Source organism: Alligator sinensis, unplaced genomic scaffold (genome assembly GCF_000455745.1).
Source record: "Alligator sinensis unplaced genomic scaffold, ASM45574v1 scaffold1097_1, whole genome shotgun sequence".
Taxonomy (NCBI): Eukaryota; Metazoa; Chordata; order Crocodylia; family Alligatoridae; genus Alligator; species Alligator sinensis.
The window spans coordinates 955,503-969,732 of NW_005841950.1; the positions used below are offsets into that span (position 1 = coordinate 955,503).

The 14,230-nt window shown below is 44.2% G+C and overlaps 1 protein-coding gene across 1 annotated transcript in view; it reads left to right on the forward strand.

Moving 5' to 3' along the window:
* The first annotated feature begins 2,059 nt into the window (after positions 1 to 2,059).
* Positions 2,060 to 14,230, forward strand: part of ALPK3 (alpha kinase 3) — a 39,150-nt gene continuing 26,979 nt past the window's right edge. The window contains exons 1-4 of the mRNA XM_025199899.1: positions 2,060 to 2,071; positions 2,474 to 2,529; positions 3,827 to 3,865; positions 7,735 to 7,856. Of these exons, the coding sequence (XP_025055684.1) occupies positions 2,060 to 2,071; positions 2,474 to 2,529; positions 3,827 to 3,865; positions 7,735 to 7,856 (229 nt within the window). The remainder of the gene's footprint in view (positions 2,072 to 2,473; positions 2,530 to 3,826; positions 3,866 to 7,734; positions 7,857 to 14,230) is intronic.

Sequence of the window (14,230 nt, forward strand, 5' to 3'; positions counted from 1 at the left end):
AGGGGAATAATTACTTGCCTTGATCTGCTGGTAATGCTTTTACTAATGCAAAGGAGCATTGCTAGCAGATCTTTATTGGACGGGTCACTTTATTTTGCAGTTGGAAAGACCAATTTATTTTGCATTTGCCTCTGTTTCTGTGGAATCTGAAGCTGGAGCCCTCTATAAAGTGCATTGGTTGCTTACTCTCAAGCAGTGATTCTCAATCAGGGTGTCACAGCTACACAATATTAGCAATGTGAGGTGTGCAAACACCTATACATGATTCACAAGATTAACCTAGAGATTCCAAATCAGAATCTAGAGTGTCAAAACCATTCTGACCTGTTGTGGTCTTTCTGAGTTCTTTGCAATAGAAGAATTACTTTAATATTTTTCTGTAGTCACAAAACAAATGAAAGCTAGGAGCTGGCATTTTCCAAGGGGTGCCTGGGGTCTAACAAGTGGTTCCTTGGGTCTTAAAAGGCTGAGAGCCACTGCTCTAGAAGGACAAAAGTACTGATGGTTCATAGAAAGTCCTGACCCTGCTGGTTGAGACTGCTCCTCAGATGATTGTAGTGCATACAGGGAGTCTGCCCAGACCCTGCTCTGGGAGAGCAGTGTGAGAGCCTCTGACTAGGGGGAACTGTCGTGCCAAGGTCCAAGATGTGCAGTGCAAATGCCACAAGCAAAACCATGGCACTTGACTGCATGTACAGTGCTGTCAGGTGCTCCAGAGGACCAACACAAAACATTTTTTCCATTGCTGGTTATCTCGGAGGGGAGAGCGCAGCTCCAGTGTTTCTGGTCAGTGACCACCTTTTCAAGTTGCCCGTGTTAACTCTCCCTGAAGTACATGGCTTGTGCAGACACAACCCTCCCAGGGACAAGGGAATTTGTTGAGCCATATTTAAAAAAAGAAGAAAATCCCCAATTTCTGTCCATGGGGTTGTTTGCAACATCAGAAGACTCTTAATTTGAAGAGGCCTTTTGGTTCTTATTTTGCCCGTGCAGATGAGGGGCTGCACCTCCACAAATGGAAATGTTGGCACATTGGGCAGGTGCAGTTTTCAGAGGCTCTCTTATGTTACTTTTTTAGGACTAGACGTTGCATGCCGCCTGTTTCTGTGCAACAAGGGACTGGAAGGCCTGAACTAGGTCAACCAAGGTCTCCTTGACGTTATTTCAGAAACTCAGTGGAAAGCCTAAGGTTTTCCATCTTCTTTTTGCAGCACACAGTACTCTCCTCTATCAGAATCTGTTCTCTAAGTGAATGGGAAGGCTGCTGGCTGTTGCATGTTTCAGCTAGACAGACCTGTACTTTAGCAGACAGGTAGAACGTAACCCTGTGACTGGAAGATGAAGCTAGAAAAATTCAGCCTAGAGATGCATTTTTAAGTGAGAGTAATTAACCATTTGCATCAATTTACTTAGGGCCATGGTGAATACTTGGTTACTGGAAATCTTTAAATAAAGATTGCAGATCTTTCTGACAGAGTCTCTTGTTCAGCAAGAAGTCATCAGGTTCAGTGTAGATCTGACAAATTATCATAATGGTGCTTTTTACCCATTTATTAAATTCAAACACAACACAGACCTTGGAATTTATACCTTTTGTCTCACTGTCATGATTCTCCTTTTTATGCAATCATTTGTAACCTGACAACAGCCTCCAAGAGTATGTCTACTCTGCTCCTGCTGCCTTCCTGGGAACAGGCACTCCAGCATGGCCCATCTCTCAGCTCCCACTTGCATACACCAAATCTAGAAATTCAGCAGTGAAGCCACTCTCGAGTTGCCCCCATGACTATGTTTGATATCTCTGTTTCTCTTGAGAGCAGCCACAGGAGATTCCACTTTGAGCAGTTTTCCCACTGCCTGTCCAGGTTGGGCACCTCTCAGCAGAGCTGAGCCACAGAGCCAGGCACCCTCTTGCTTGCATTCTTTCTGGCCCTATATGTCCTTCCCTCTTGGCTTCCCGTGGAGAAATTGAAGCTCAGCCTGTGTCTGAGCGTTGTGCTCTCCTTTGCTTTTAAGTTGTTGCATTTAATTATTTTGTTGTTTCTTACCACCTTAGACTATGCTCAAGCTGGTGAGTCTGTCTTTAATAGTGGGCTTGCTCAAGCTTACACAGTGATGGTGCCTAAGATGTATTATTCTGCTTCCTGTGTCCCTGGGAAAGGGACCACAGTCTTCATCTGTCCCCTGCTGAAAGGCAAACTCAAGGTTGTCTCCCTGCTTGGGAACCCACTTATCTATTGAACTATAATTTGGCCTTGACTGTACCCATGGAGGGACCTTTTGAGTCTGGGAGTGCCTGTTTGCCTAAAGGTCTCACTTCTAGAGGCCGTTACCTTAGCCAACAAGGTCTGAATTGCAGGCACTTATAGCCATTCTGCTGTACGCTGTATTCCACATACTCAAGGGCCTATTTATGCCTCACTTCTGTCAGACAAAATAGCATGAGGTTTTTGTCAAATCATCTCTGTTACAGCCTGCTTATCTCTTCCCCCAAGCCTCCTGGGAAGGGACGGTGGTATACTCTGGATGGTAAGAGTGATTAGTGATTAGGGTTAATTTTCTTAGACTGCAGGGGAAACTATTTGTGGCCTCTGGAGCAAAATCTGAATGCTAGGCTAGGTTGGCTGAGCTTATTGAAGGAGTGAAGAGACTGTACCCAGTTATGTTGTGAACCTGCTGTGTCCTGTACCTGAGCAGCTTGGGATAACTTGGCTAAAGGAGCAGTTTGAACCTGCGGTGTTTCATTTTCTGACATCTTTTAGGCTGTGATGTGGAGGGCAAGGTTCATTGCTGTTCATCTCTTGCCTGCCTGTTGGCAGGAGTCTGTCAACTGTTGTGGGGCTCAGTGGCAGCTGTCGGAGAGAAAAAGGTAGTCACTTAGGAACAGTCCTTTTTTGTTCTCCAAGTGTACTGTCTCCTCAGCCCACGCTGACCCTCCCTCACTCTCTTCTCTTTGGCATCTCTGGTGGTAGAGGTCCTTAGGGATGGTTGGTGATGGTGGGGTACTTCTGCCTTCAGCCTAATGGAAAAGCATGTGCCCCCCCCCATGGCCAGTTATTGCTCCAAAATGGTTCTGTGGCCATAGAGCAAGGTGTGTGATTCTGTGGAGGCAATGCTTGTGAAGAGCAGGTCCTGCCATTGTTAGCTAACTCATCTGCACAGCTTGTGCAGGCGCTATAATTTATGGTGTTCAGCAATACATTTAAGTCTGTAATATGTTACTGCGAAGGAACTGCAAACAATGGAAACTCTCATAAATCCTGCTGACAGCCGGCTCTCAGTGGCATAGCAGAAAACGGAGCCGAGGAGCAGAGTGTTATGTACAAGAAGGATGCTTTTTAGCCTCCTGGGATTCCTTCAGCCTGCAAAATACACTGGGTCTCAGGCTAACTGACTCATGTGCTTGTCAGTAGGCAGCCAGGCAGAAGGCCGGCTCCTTGAGGCAAGCAGTAGGGCCTGTGTCCTAAAGTGCCATCTAATGTGAACGCCGTCTGGAGTGCAGTTGCCCGCTTTGTGCACAAAGCTGCAGATCATGCATGGACAGCTCAGGTGCTGCTTCTTGGAAACCTACCTTGTGAGGTGGATATAAAATGTTCTTACATTTCCTCTCTGCTGTTAACGACTGTTTTATTTCACAGCCCTTGGTTACAATTTATAATGCAGCTTGCTTACCCCAGCAGGCCGTCTAAGGTAGCTGTGCCCTCTTACTAGGAACTCTGACCTGTGCAAAACGACTCATCCTTAATACATCTCCGTAATGGTTTGTTTATTTCAGCTCCTCTCCAAGCTTTTCTGTCTAATGGTTTTGTTTGCTGTTTCTGCTTAGCTTATCAATCAACAGATTATCTCCCTTCAGCGCTGGAAGGTAAATCTGCGTTGCATTAAACTTCTCTGACTAGAACCTTTCCTAGACCTGTGGCTTGGACATGATTAATCTTTAATGCTTTGGTACTAATTGAAGGAAGAACTATATTGACATAGTGTTGTGATTCTGCATGCTTAAGGCTCTAATGCTTGCTTGCACTGCAGACAGCTAGACTGATGTTTGTCACACATGGTGTTGTGAGGTGCAAAGAATATTCCTTTTTATCACTGAAAGAAAGGAGAAAATGATTGTCCAGCTGTTTCTTCTTGTTAAAGAGAGACTTCCATACAGGGACATGCTTTAAAAAATAGAAGACAAACTTCAAGCAATAACTTGGGACGCATCTCTTCTGTATTTCCCCTCTGTTCAAAGAAGAGTTCTCCTTTCTCCCTCCCCCATTATATTCCTTTCCTCCCCAGCTTCCTTAGCAATCCAGATTCCCCTTCAGATTCCCCTTCATTTGGTAAGTGTAGGGTAGCCATACTTATGGCATTCAGCTATAATCTGTATTGCAATCACTACTACCTCCCTGCAGAGGCAAATAGGAGAGGGTGGGCTGTTTAGGTGAAGTTCCCTTCCAGGCAACCACAAGGCTTCAGAATTGCTATCAAAATGGCAAGCAATGGAAAAGTGGGGGTGAAGAGAAAGATGTTTTCCAAATTGGCTTGGTCTGAAGGTTTCCCTAGTCTGGAAGTCACTCCTTAATGTTTAAAAAAGGCTACTGAATTGCCACTGTCTTGTTCATTCTTCTTAACTCTCTTCAGATTATGAACTCCACTGCTCCCTATCTACTTCTGTCACAAATGTGTAAACTTAGCAAGGTCCAAAGGGTAATAGGGACTGCAGTCTCCACATGTCAAATCTGAGGAGTGCTCAGAAAACTGATATATTGACTTGCAGAAGAGCTTCAATTGGACTTTTGCTGTGGCCAAGTGATAAGGAAGAGATTAAATGCAGCATTTTTGAGATTCCAAGAGTTACTCAAGGAAGTGACCTGAAACTGAAATGGCTAACAAAAAAGTCGTTACAACGAAGCCAGTAACTACTGCAGTTCTTGTTCCTCTGTAGAAAATTACATTGGTTTTCATGGCCACTTCGCAAGGGCCCCAGCAAGATGTGGACAAACCTTGTCTGACTGAGCTTCTGTGTCTGAATTGGACCCAGAGCTTGGGGGTTCTGCTTTTCCTTCAGCATTCAGTAGCCTTCAACGTGTCACATCTGACTCAGCAATTTGCACCATGAGGGCTAAATTCATCCCTGGTGCCATCCATGAATGTCAGTGGAGTTACACCAGACCTGAACTTAGCCCTAAAGTTCAGTGTGTGAATCACTGGTTTGTGAAAGATGCTGCATAATTGGCAGTCTGGTATCTGACATGTTTGATGCTTGGGAAGTTCCAACTTCATCTCCATGTATCTAAAAGGGCTTTACTGGGACTGGGGTGGAAGCCAACCCAGGTGAATGCCCAGTGACCAGACAGTCAGCCCTCCGCCCCCAATATCTGTCCTCGTGGTGACTTGCCTTCGTTGTCCTGTGGAAGGGGGCAGAGGGGTGGGGGGTGTAGAAGGTTTCCTTTGCTTTGAGGTCCCTAATGACTTCAGTAGTTTTTTCCCTACCTATTATGTGGATATGGTGAGCTGTTCACCAGGGCCAGATTCCTGAGAACAGCCTGCCTCATACCAGTTATCATTAACACGGTGCACAGAAGCATGAGCTCAAGTTGTGGTGTTTGGGGACAGACCTGGTGTCTGGTGTTCTCGTCCAAGTTGGTAAGTATTTGGAGCTTGGGATTACTTTGACCTTTTACAGAGAGGCAGTTTGTGAGACTTGGATTCCTACCTTTACCCCCTTCTCTTCGCCTTACCCATTCAGCCCCTTCAGAAAATAGAAGAGCTTGGAGGTTGATTCTGGGGCTTGATTCAGGCCCATATCTCAACCCCAGATTTTTTTCTCCATGCTCAGGGAATCTGTTTTCCTAGATCTCATGCAAACTGCCTGTATCAGGAGGCAAGAGAATGGAAAGTGAAATAATAGAGTTGCAAGCTCTGGCTAAGTTTGTAGGTGGTTCAGGTCCCTGGTGTCCATGGCACTATCCAGGTGCCTGTCACAAGCTTAGAGCCCTGACATGAACCTCTGTTCTGAGACTGCAGTTGAGAGTGTGACTGCAGCATACCTGCCTGAGCTGGTTTGAAGCTAGTGCATATGCATCTGTGTGCTGAACCCTCCCTCTGACTTCAGTGTAGACGTAGCCTATATTTCATCTTTTAGAATGGAAGTGAATCAAACAGAGATAATGAAGGGGGCTGAATTTCCCCTGCCCCAATAGTGATGCTCAACAGGTAGAGCATGAACAGCAGTAGCGTCAGCTTCCTGTTATGACTTAGAAGAACTGCCCTGGAGTCAACTAGCACATCTTTGGTCCTTTCCTTCTCTGCCCTTGCTGAGACTGGCTAGCCCCAATCACAGAATTGTGTCAGGAATGGTTTCTGTGATTGTTTTCAGCCTCCCTGCATGCTTATGGGAGCCGGACGCCCTTCGTTTTGTTTTGAGCAATGGGACCTTTCCTCATTGATGAGTTTGTATCAACAGTGTTGCCAGCTATCAACTGTCTTGAGGTATTTGGTGTTTCTCATAAAGCCCCACTTCCTGGAGTCCTGTGATTTCTATGAGAATCTCACATTTCAAACAAAAACTGCATTTCCACTTTGTCTAGCTACAGAGAAATGCAGAAAATATGATCCCCAGAGTCTTCCAAGGCAGAAACTAAATAAAGACCCAAATTTAAACCAAATCATGGGATGTAATAATGAGGCAAATTGCATGAGCTTTCGAGGCTCATGATGATTCAAAACACTTTTGACTGCTGATGGCTGGCAGCATGGCATAAATATACACTGTGTTGATTTTGTGCTATACGTGAATAGCACTTGAAATTGCTCTACAATATGCATATCAAAAATGTCATAAACTATACTGGCTTCTTGGACAGTTCAGGCAGATGCTTCAGCCTGAACTTGTTATGTCTACAAAATACAGTGCATGAGCTCACGTGGTGTGTAGTCCACAATGCCTTGGCACGGTGGCAAGAACTGAGGTAAAGAAGTCATGTCAGCTTCATATATAATTGCTTTGTTTGAAGATGCATAAGCCAGACTTATAACATCCTGTAAGAGGATGGTTGTATGTGAATACAAAACTATTGCTGAAGTATGATGCCCTGGAGGCTGTAACTCCTATTAAGTAAGGGCTATTTTCTTGTAAAAGGGGACACTGCTGCTGCCAACTTGGCCCCAAATTCATAATCTGGAAATCCTAAAACCAATGGAAAAGTTTGCACCATTCAAGTAGAATTGTACTGAACATGATACTTTCCCTACAGCCTGTGAAACCCATTCCTTTGAACTCATTACAGCACCGAGAGTATAAAAGTGAAGCTGGCTTTATTGACTTCTTTTGTTTTATTGTCCCAAGTTAAAAAATGTATCAAATAAACAAGTCATAAACAATAGTAGGTATAGTGAATTTAATTATTTTTCTCCACTAATCTGGAGTGTCATAAGTTATTACAAAAGGGATGTTTGACAGATGATTATTAATTTGACAGTGTCCGTGTAATATTTAACCAAGTGTATTAACCGTCAGTTCCCATATTCCCAGCTTCAGTTATGAAGCAATGACTGTCAGCAAAATATCTGCACAGTGCAAGAATGCCTGAGAGGGAGGGAACCGAACATGAGAACATTGGGCCCTAATGAGTAACAGGGAGAGACATCTGACACCAGACACATTGGCTTGAGGGAGGGAAAACCCTTTAATTTGTTTCTAGCAAATTAATCTGAGCTCTAAGAAATACTTCTTGCATCTTTTAGGAGCACCTTCTGCGCAATCATTTCTCAGCTGACCGAGGAGACCCAGCCGCTGTTTGAAACCACTATCAAATCTCGTTCTGTGTCTGAGAACGCGGACGCCAAATTCACGTGCATAGTGACAGGTAATGGTGTCTGCAGTGAAGTAACCCATCCCAGCCTGATCCATTACTGCTTGTGGTTAGTAGCATAATTCTGGAGCAAATAAGAATAATAAGGCCAATGTTACCAGACATCCAGCTGCTGGAGTCAAGTGTTATTCAGCTTTAGTAATGGGTAGAGTCTGGCATTCATCATAGCTGAAAGAAGCTTGGAAACAGGAGCTAAGTCTGTCCCCAAAGCTAAAAAAAAGCAAAAGCAAATGAAAATAACTTAATATTGTCTTTAATAGCAAATCCTGAGTTTTTGGGGTACCTGCTTCCTGAGTTCTGAATCCGGGGTTTCTCAATGTTGCTGTCTCCCCATTTATCCTTCAGTGTAACTTATTAGCACTGCAGCTGCGATGTCCCTCAGGTAAGAATCCCTTTGCAGAGCCATACGGAGGTTTGTTCTGCTGGGCACGTGCTGTTTCAAAGCTGAATTCTGGCAGAGCCTGTTTTGACCTTCACATGACGGCATGCAGATAGAGCGCAGGTGCAGTTATGCTAATGCGCATCCTTCTCCTTTGGTATATTTAATTGGAAATCATGACATAAATCTGGAAAAGAAAGTCTGGCACTGAGATGCCCAATATCAGCCCCTTGTTCTGCCTTTCCAAATTCTGCGTGTATGTGGAGCCAAGTGTGATTCAAGCCCTGTTATTGCCTGTGCTTTGATGCTACCGTAGTTGATTGCTAACCTGAGATTGAAAGGAGATTCTAGGTTTCTTACTCCTCAGGACTAAACCATTAGCCAGCCACCACTGTACTTCTGATTGATTTTTAGCAGGACTGTTACCCATTGGCTCAAGTGCCAGGACTTTACACTTTCATGGTGTGTATGTCTCATAGGAGTGAACAGAATTTTTGACCAGTGGTATCTGTTCAAACTTCACCTGTGCCCTGCTGTCCTTGAGCCCCTTCCATGCCTAGAGGGCAGAGCAGTCACAGCCCCCCCTCAGTCCCTGTTAGTGCACATGGGAACAAGCCAGAGCCCGCTGATGTTTGACCAGAACTTGGGCTTATCATTTTAAATAGTTAAGACAATATTTCTCACCCTTCTTCAGCTCCTTGATTTTTATTTTAGTGTGTTTATTTTAATTTTATTTTACATGTAATCAATTTGGGTTGCTCTAGGGATGAGGTCTTTTCCTTCTAAATCTACCCATTCTGGTTTTAGGCCCTGCCTCCATGTGATGGATGTATTCCCATTACCACTGCCTTTGTGTTTGGGAGAGGCCTATATATCCTGGATGGGTACTTTTTCCTTCCCCAGCAAGCCCCATTGCCTCAGTTTTGAGAAATATGTCCTTCTGATTCCAAGAAAAAGGTGTCATTCTCCACTGTTCCATGTCTTCTGTGCACTGGAAGTAGGGCTTCCTAAATTAGTAACCTTTCTTAATTGGTATCTCAGTGGGAGCCTGCACCCCTTTTGTGAGCCCTTATTTGTCCCCAGGAAGGGAGCTCTGTGCTGGGACCTTAGCACTCCAAGCCCAGTACTGACTTTTTGAGATGATGCGGATTGGCATGCTGCAATGCGTGACATGAGTCACCAAGCCTCTTCTCTGAAGCAAGAGAAGCCTGAAAGGAGGAAAGAACCAAAGATCTTCTAACACTTCTGAATGTTGCGTTGAATAAAGGGCATGCTATTTCAATGAAAAATGTCAAGATTTTAAAACTTTTTCCCTTCTGGAGAGAACGGAAGTCTTTAGAAACTTTTTTGCAAAAACCAGAGAGAAAAGTATCTACCCAGCATCACCCAAAGTCAGTGGATTGGGGCTATCAGCAGCCAATGTTCATGGCCCCATTCTGATAATCTTTCCTGAGACTGAAGGGAATTTGAGTGATAAGGGGCTTGGAACCAGGATATGCCATATCCTAGCTCGTTACCCTTGCCACAGGGCTATTGGCAAAACTGGGTGGGTCATGTGTTCTCTGCTTTTGACCAGACATTTCACATGGACTCAAGAACTCTTTTTTTCCCCAACAATAATTTTTGTCAAAATTGGTTCATTCCTGGAAAAAAGTTTTGATTTTGTAGGAAAAAAATGTATTAAAAAATTCCCAAGCAGCCCTGATCTTGAGCTTAAGAACCTGATAATACAAGCTAACATAGATTCTTAGAATGATAGAAAAAGAGGGTTGGAAGGGACCTCAGGAGGTCATCTAGTCCAACCCCCTGCTCAAAGTAGGACCATCCCCAACTAGATCATCCCAGCCAGCCCTTTGTCGAGCCTGGTTTTAAAAACCTCCAAGGATGGAGAGTCCACAACCTATCTGGGTAACCTGTCCTAGCAGTTACTACCCTCCTAGTGAGAGTTTTTTCTGATATCTAACCTAAACTTCCCTTGCTGCAAGTTGAGCCCATTGCTCCTTGTTCTCTTATTTGCCCCCACTGAGAACAGTCTAGTTCCATCCTCTTTGGAACCACCCTTGATGACGGACATGATGGACACTGCCTCTTCTAGTGCTTGCTGAAACTAGGCCAATGCTGGCACCAAAGGCCAGCACTGAGAAGAGTGATGTGTGCCAGCACTAACATGGACCCTGCTATTGAAACCCACAGTACTTGCCCCAGTACAGATGTCTGGGTCTTTGAAGAAACTAGCAGATCTCATACTGCCTATGAACCTGAGCCCCTGATAATGGCATTGTCAATGGTGATGTCCCCCATGCCAGACACGTCTTCATTCTGGAAGAGACTTCTAGAAGTCCCAAACTAGTTTGTTCTCTATAAACAGGCCTTGGCAGGGCCTTCTTTCTCTTTGTAGAATGGCCTGGTAGGTCAGAAGGTTCTGTCAAGCATAAATAGTACAAAAATATCTGGATCTAGCAGTACATCCTGCCTTGCCTACTAGGCCCAGAGCCTACTGTAATAACTGAGGTGAGCTGAAAAAGTACTAGCACTTCTTGTCTACCCCATGCTGTAAAAGTTTCTATGTCTTTGCTGGCATGCTTTTCTCAGAGCTCTAGTTTCTGGGTGCTGGTAAAGGCCCTGATTTCCAGCTCCCTGATGCTTTATTCTTACAACCATCCAAATGCAGACATGGGTCACTTCAGTAAAATTCATGCCATGTGATTTGTATTTACATTTTCATGAGCGTTGCCCAAATCTCCCATGAAAAGTAAATACATTTAGATTAGTATCCCTTGAATAGTAGTGGAATAGTATCCCTTGAATTTTCATCACTTTTATTGTTACCATTTCTAAGCTACATATTTTATTATTTGTACTGAAGTAACATCTTTAATTCCCAACTAAAAGCCAGGGTCCCTAGTGCTAGGCACTATGGACATAGAAAAAAAGGGTTCTCAAAGTTCTTCAAATTGACCTTGAGCACAGATAAGGTTAGACTGGGAGAGGCAACCTAAGGCTTATGGACTGGATCTAGCCCACAAAGTGAAATCATCCTGCCTGAAAAGTCTAAATATTGGCAACAGCATTTCAGAAGTGGGGCAGTCCAGCGGTAGGGGGATTCTGCAGTGTTGGGTGGTGAACACAATGTGCTGGCAGCTATTGGGTGATGGCTGGTTTGGAAGTGCTGCCCTGCCTCAGACCAAGCTGTATTATTCCATCCCCCACATCCAAATACTGCTGATCTCCGGGTTATATAAACAGAACAAGAAGGGAGAACTGGGGTAGATCACAGTCATGTGCTGGATGTAGTATTTCCATCTGTAAGATCAGATTTAGTTTTCTTATGCTAAAAATTCCCTTCTTCCCATGAGTTATTTCTCACTTTTATATTGTAAGCATCCTTTTTCTAAAGTGCCTGGTTCTTAACTTCTATCAATATGTATTTTAAAAAACCTATAGTCACAGCCCTGCAGAGGTTTTATTGCTGGCTGATGGATATATTTAATTTTGCACCCTGTTGAGTAGAAGTACTGGTGGCAAAGGGAGCTGCTCAGTCTGTGAGGTGAAGCACATCTGTAAATCTTTGCAAGGTCAGGGCATATTACAACCCTGCTTCTGTGGTGAGATCCTTCCCCTCAATCCTTTCCCAAGGTTTAAAGAAACCAGTTCCCCTTTAGATACATGCTGTCAGTGGCAGTTGTGAGCTGATAATGCACATCATTCTGTACATACACCTGGCTCAGACCAAATTCCTTTTCTATCCTAATAGATCTATTTCTTAACAAGGTGGACATTGGGAACTCTCCCTCCTGAATTGTCAGCATAAGGGCCAGCTCTGTTTCTGACCAGCCTCAGCTGTAAAATGATTACATTGCTCAGTAAGTCTTTGCTGGTTCCCATCAGCATAACATGTCTTAGTGAATGGGGATGGTCTTATTATTTTAGATTATCTGTTTCAACTGCCCTTTACTTGTTTTGTAGCTGCTTCTTATAACGATCTCTTTGCTCCTCAAATTTCATACCTTCTTCCACTTCCTTGAGTGAGCATTTTCATTTACATAATGGGGTTAAACAGAAGTCATTGTTTTAGCTGGCATTTAGCTTACGTTGTATCTGAGTCTTTCCCAGACTTGGGGAAGGGCATTTCATGCCCAAAAGCTTGTTTAATATCTCTCCCAATTATACAGTCGGCCCAACAAAAGATATTTCCAAGTAAACCTTGCTTCCTAGTGAAGGGCAATTTGTTACCTTGGAGTTTCCCTTGAGCTGCTTAACAACATGTGGTGCTGGGTGGTGATAGCTGTTGTTTATGGTTGCCAGTTTTTTAATTTCCTCCAGTTTACATTCATCTGAGTTCAGTATTTCAGTCACAACTTCACTATGAGTTCTGAGAAGAAGGTAAGCCAATGCCCCAATCCAAGACTTTCTTCTTTCCAATTGTTTTCTCAAATAAATTTGCTTGCATTTTCTGGACTGACTCCCTGATCTTTCACAAGCTCTACTGCTGAACTGAACTATTTCTTGTTGACAACTGATTTTAGACTTCCAGTTTTTCACCTGCAGGTTTCATCAACAGACCATTTCCCTTCTTCTAACTCCCGTTCTGCATCTCTGCTCTTCTCCTTGCCCTTGGCTAGGTTCTTGTGATAAATAAATGCTCCCTTCACCCATTCGCATGAAGTTTAAATTTTCTACTAAGCCTCAGCAGCTCAATACCCAGCCATGATCCTGATACTCCATCTGCTTCCAGGCTGGCTTTACCCTATAACCCCTGTGTGGGAACAGCATGGGTTGTGTGGAGCAAAGACCAGTCATCTTGTTTTTAGATATACTTTTTTCATTCAGTGACTGCTTTCATGTTCCTCATTTTCCTCTCCAACCCATGCTGCAGGATGAAGCTGTTGTCAAGAAGAGACCAAGTACTTCCCCCATGGTACATGGCCAGTCTCCCTGTGGCAGATGGGGAAGGGAAAAGTAGAGTGTATTGGCACTGGTCTTCAGCCATGGAGGCAGTGAGAGAAAACAAAGGGTGGCACTGCAGCAGCAGGGAACTCCCCAAGGGAAAGAAGTAGCTCTCAGGACTACTGTCACTGCATAGTGACCTTTTAGCTTGCCATTGGCACCATCTTGGCTATGCAGAAGCAAGTAACTCTGTGGTTCTTGGGCTGGGGTGGGAGAACTTGAGAATGGGTATGTATGGTGGGAAAGCATGAGAGCATCAGGTCCATAGAAAGGACCATAAAGGATGTTGACCCCCTGTGTGCATGTAGATTTTTCAGTGAGTAATAGGGAAACAGGTTTTTTTCCCTCCATAGTTCTTCAAGTTTAAATCTTACCTGTGATATGACAAGGAGAGGGGTGTGGGGTCTTATTACATGGTAGCTGCCTCTGCAGATGGCACTGAGAGGGGATGGCCAGGGGCAGGAATACCACACTGATACCATGACACAGTGACTTGCTCCTGGCATGGAAAGGGGTGAGCCAGGGATCATAGTGACATGATGACTGTCCAGGCACTTGCACGTGGGAAATTATTACTAGGCTAAATGACTCATTGCTTCTATACTGCTCCTGATGAGCTTTTTTTCAAAGGCCCAGGCACCAATGGGTGGAGCAGATCCAGACATCTGGGGCATGGCTTGACACTGGGTATACTAAGAGTCCCATGCCCCACTAGCAGCCCCCTCAGAGACTGTAGAGCAGTGGGCCAATTGCATAGCCAGAACATTTCAAAGCCACATCCATTTTACAGGAGTTGAAACAAATCTACCCATGTTTTATGTGAAGACTGGTATAAAAAATGCTTGTTTTTTTTCTAAAACATGGAGGCTTGGGATTTGACAAAAAAAAATGGCTAAGTATTTGACTGACTCCTGAGGCAACAGTTGCTACTAAGGTTCCCCCCAAAATGGGAACATTCTTTCAAAATTGTGTTCAGCTTTTTCATAAAGTATAAGGAGGTTTTTTTGGTCAACCTCCCCCCCCCCCCCCCCCCCCTCCCCAA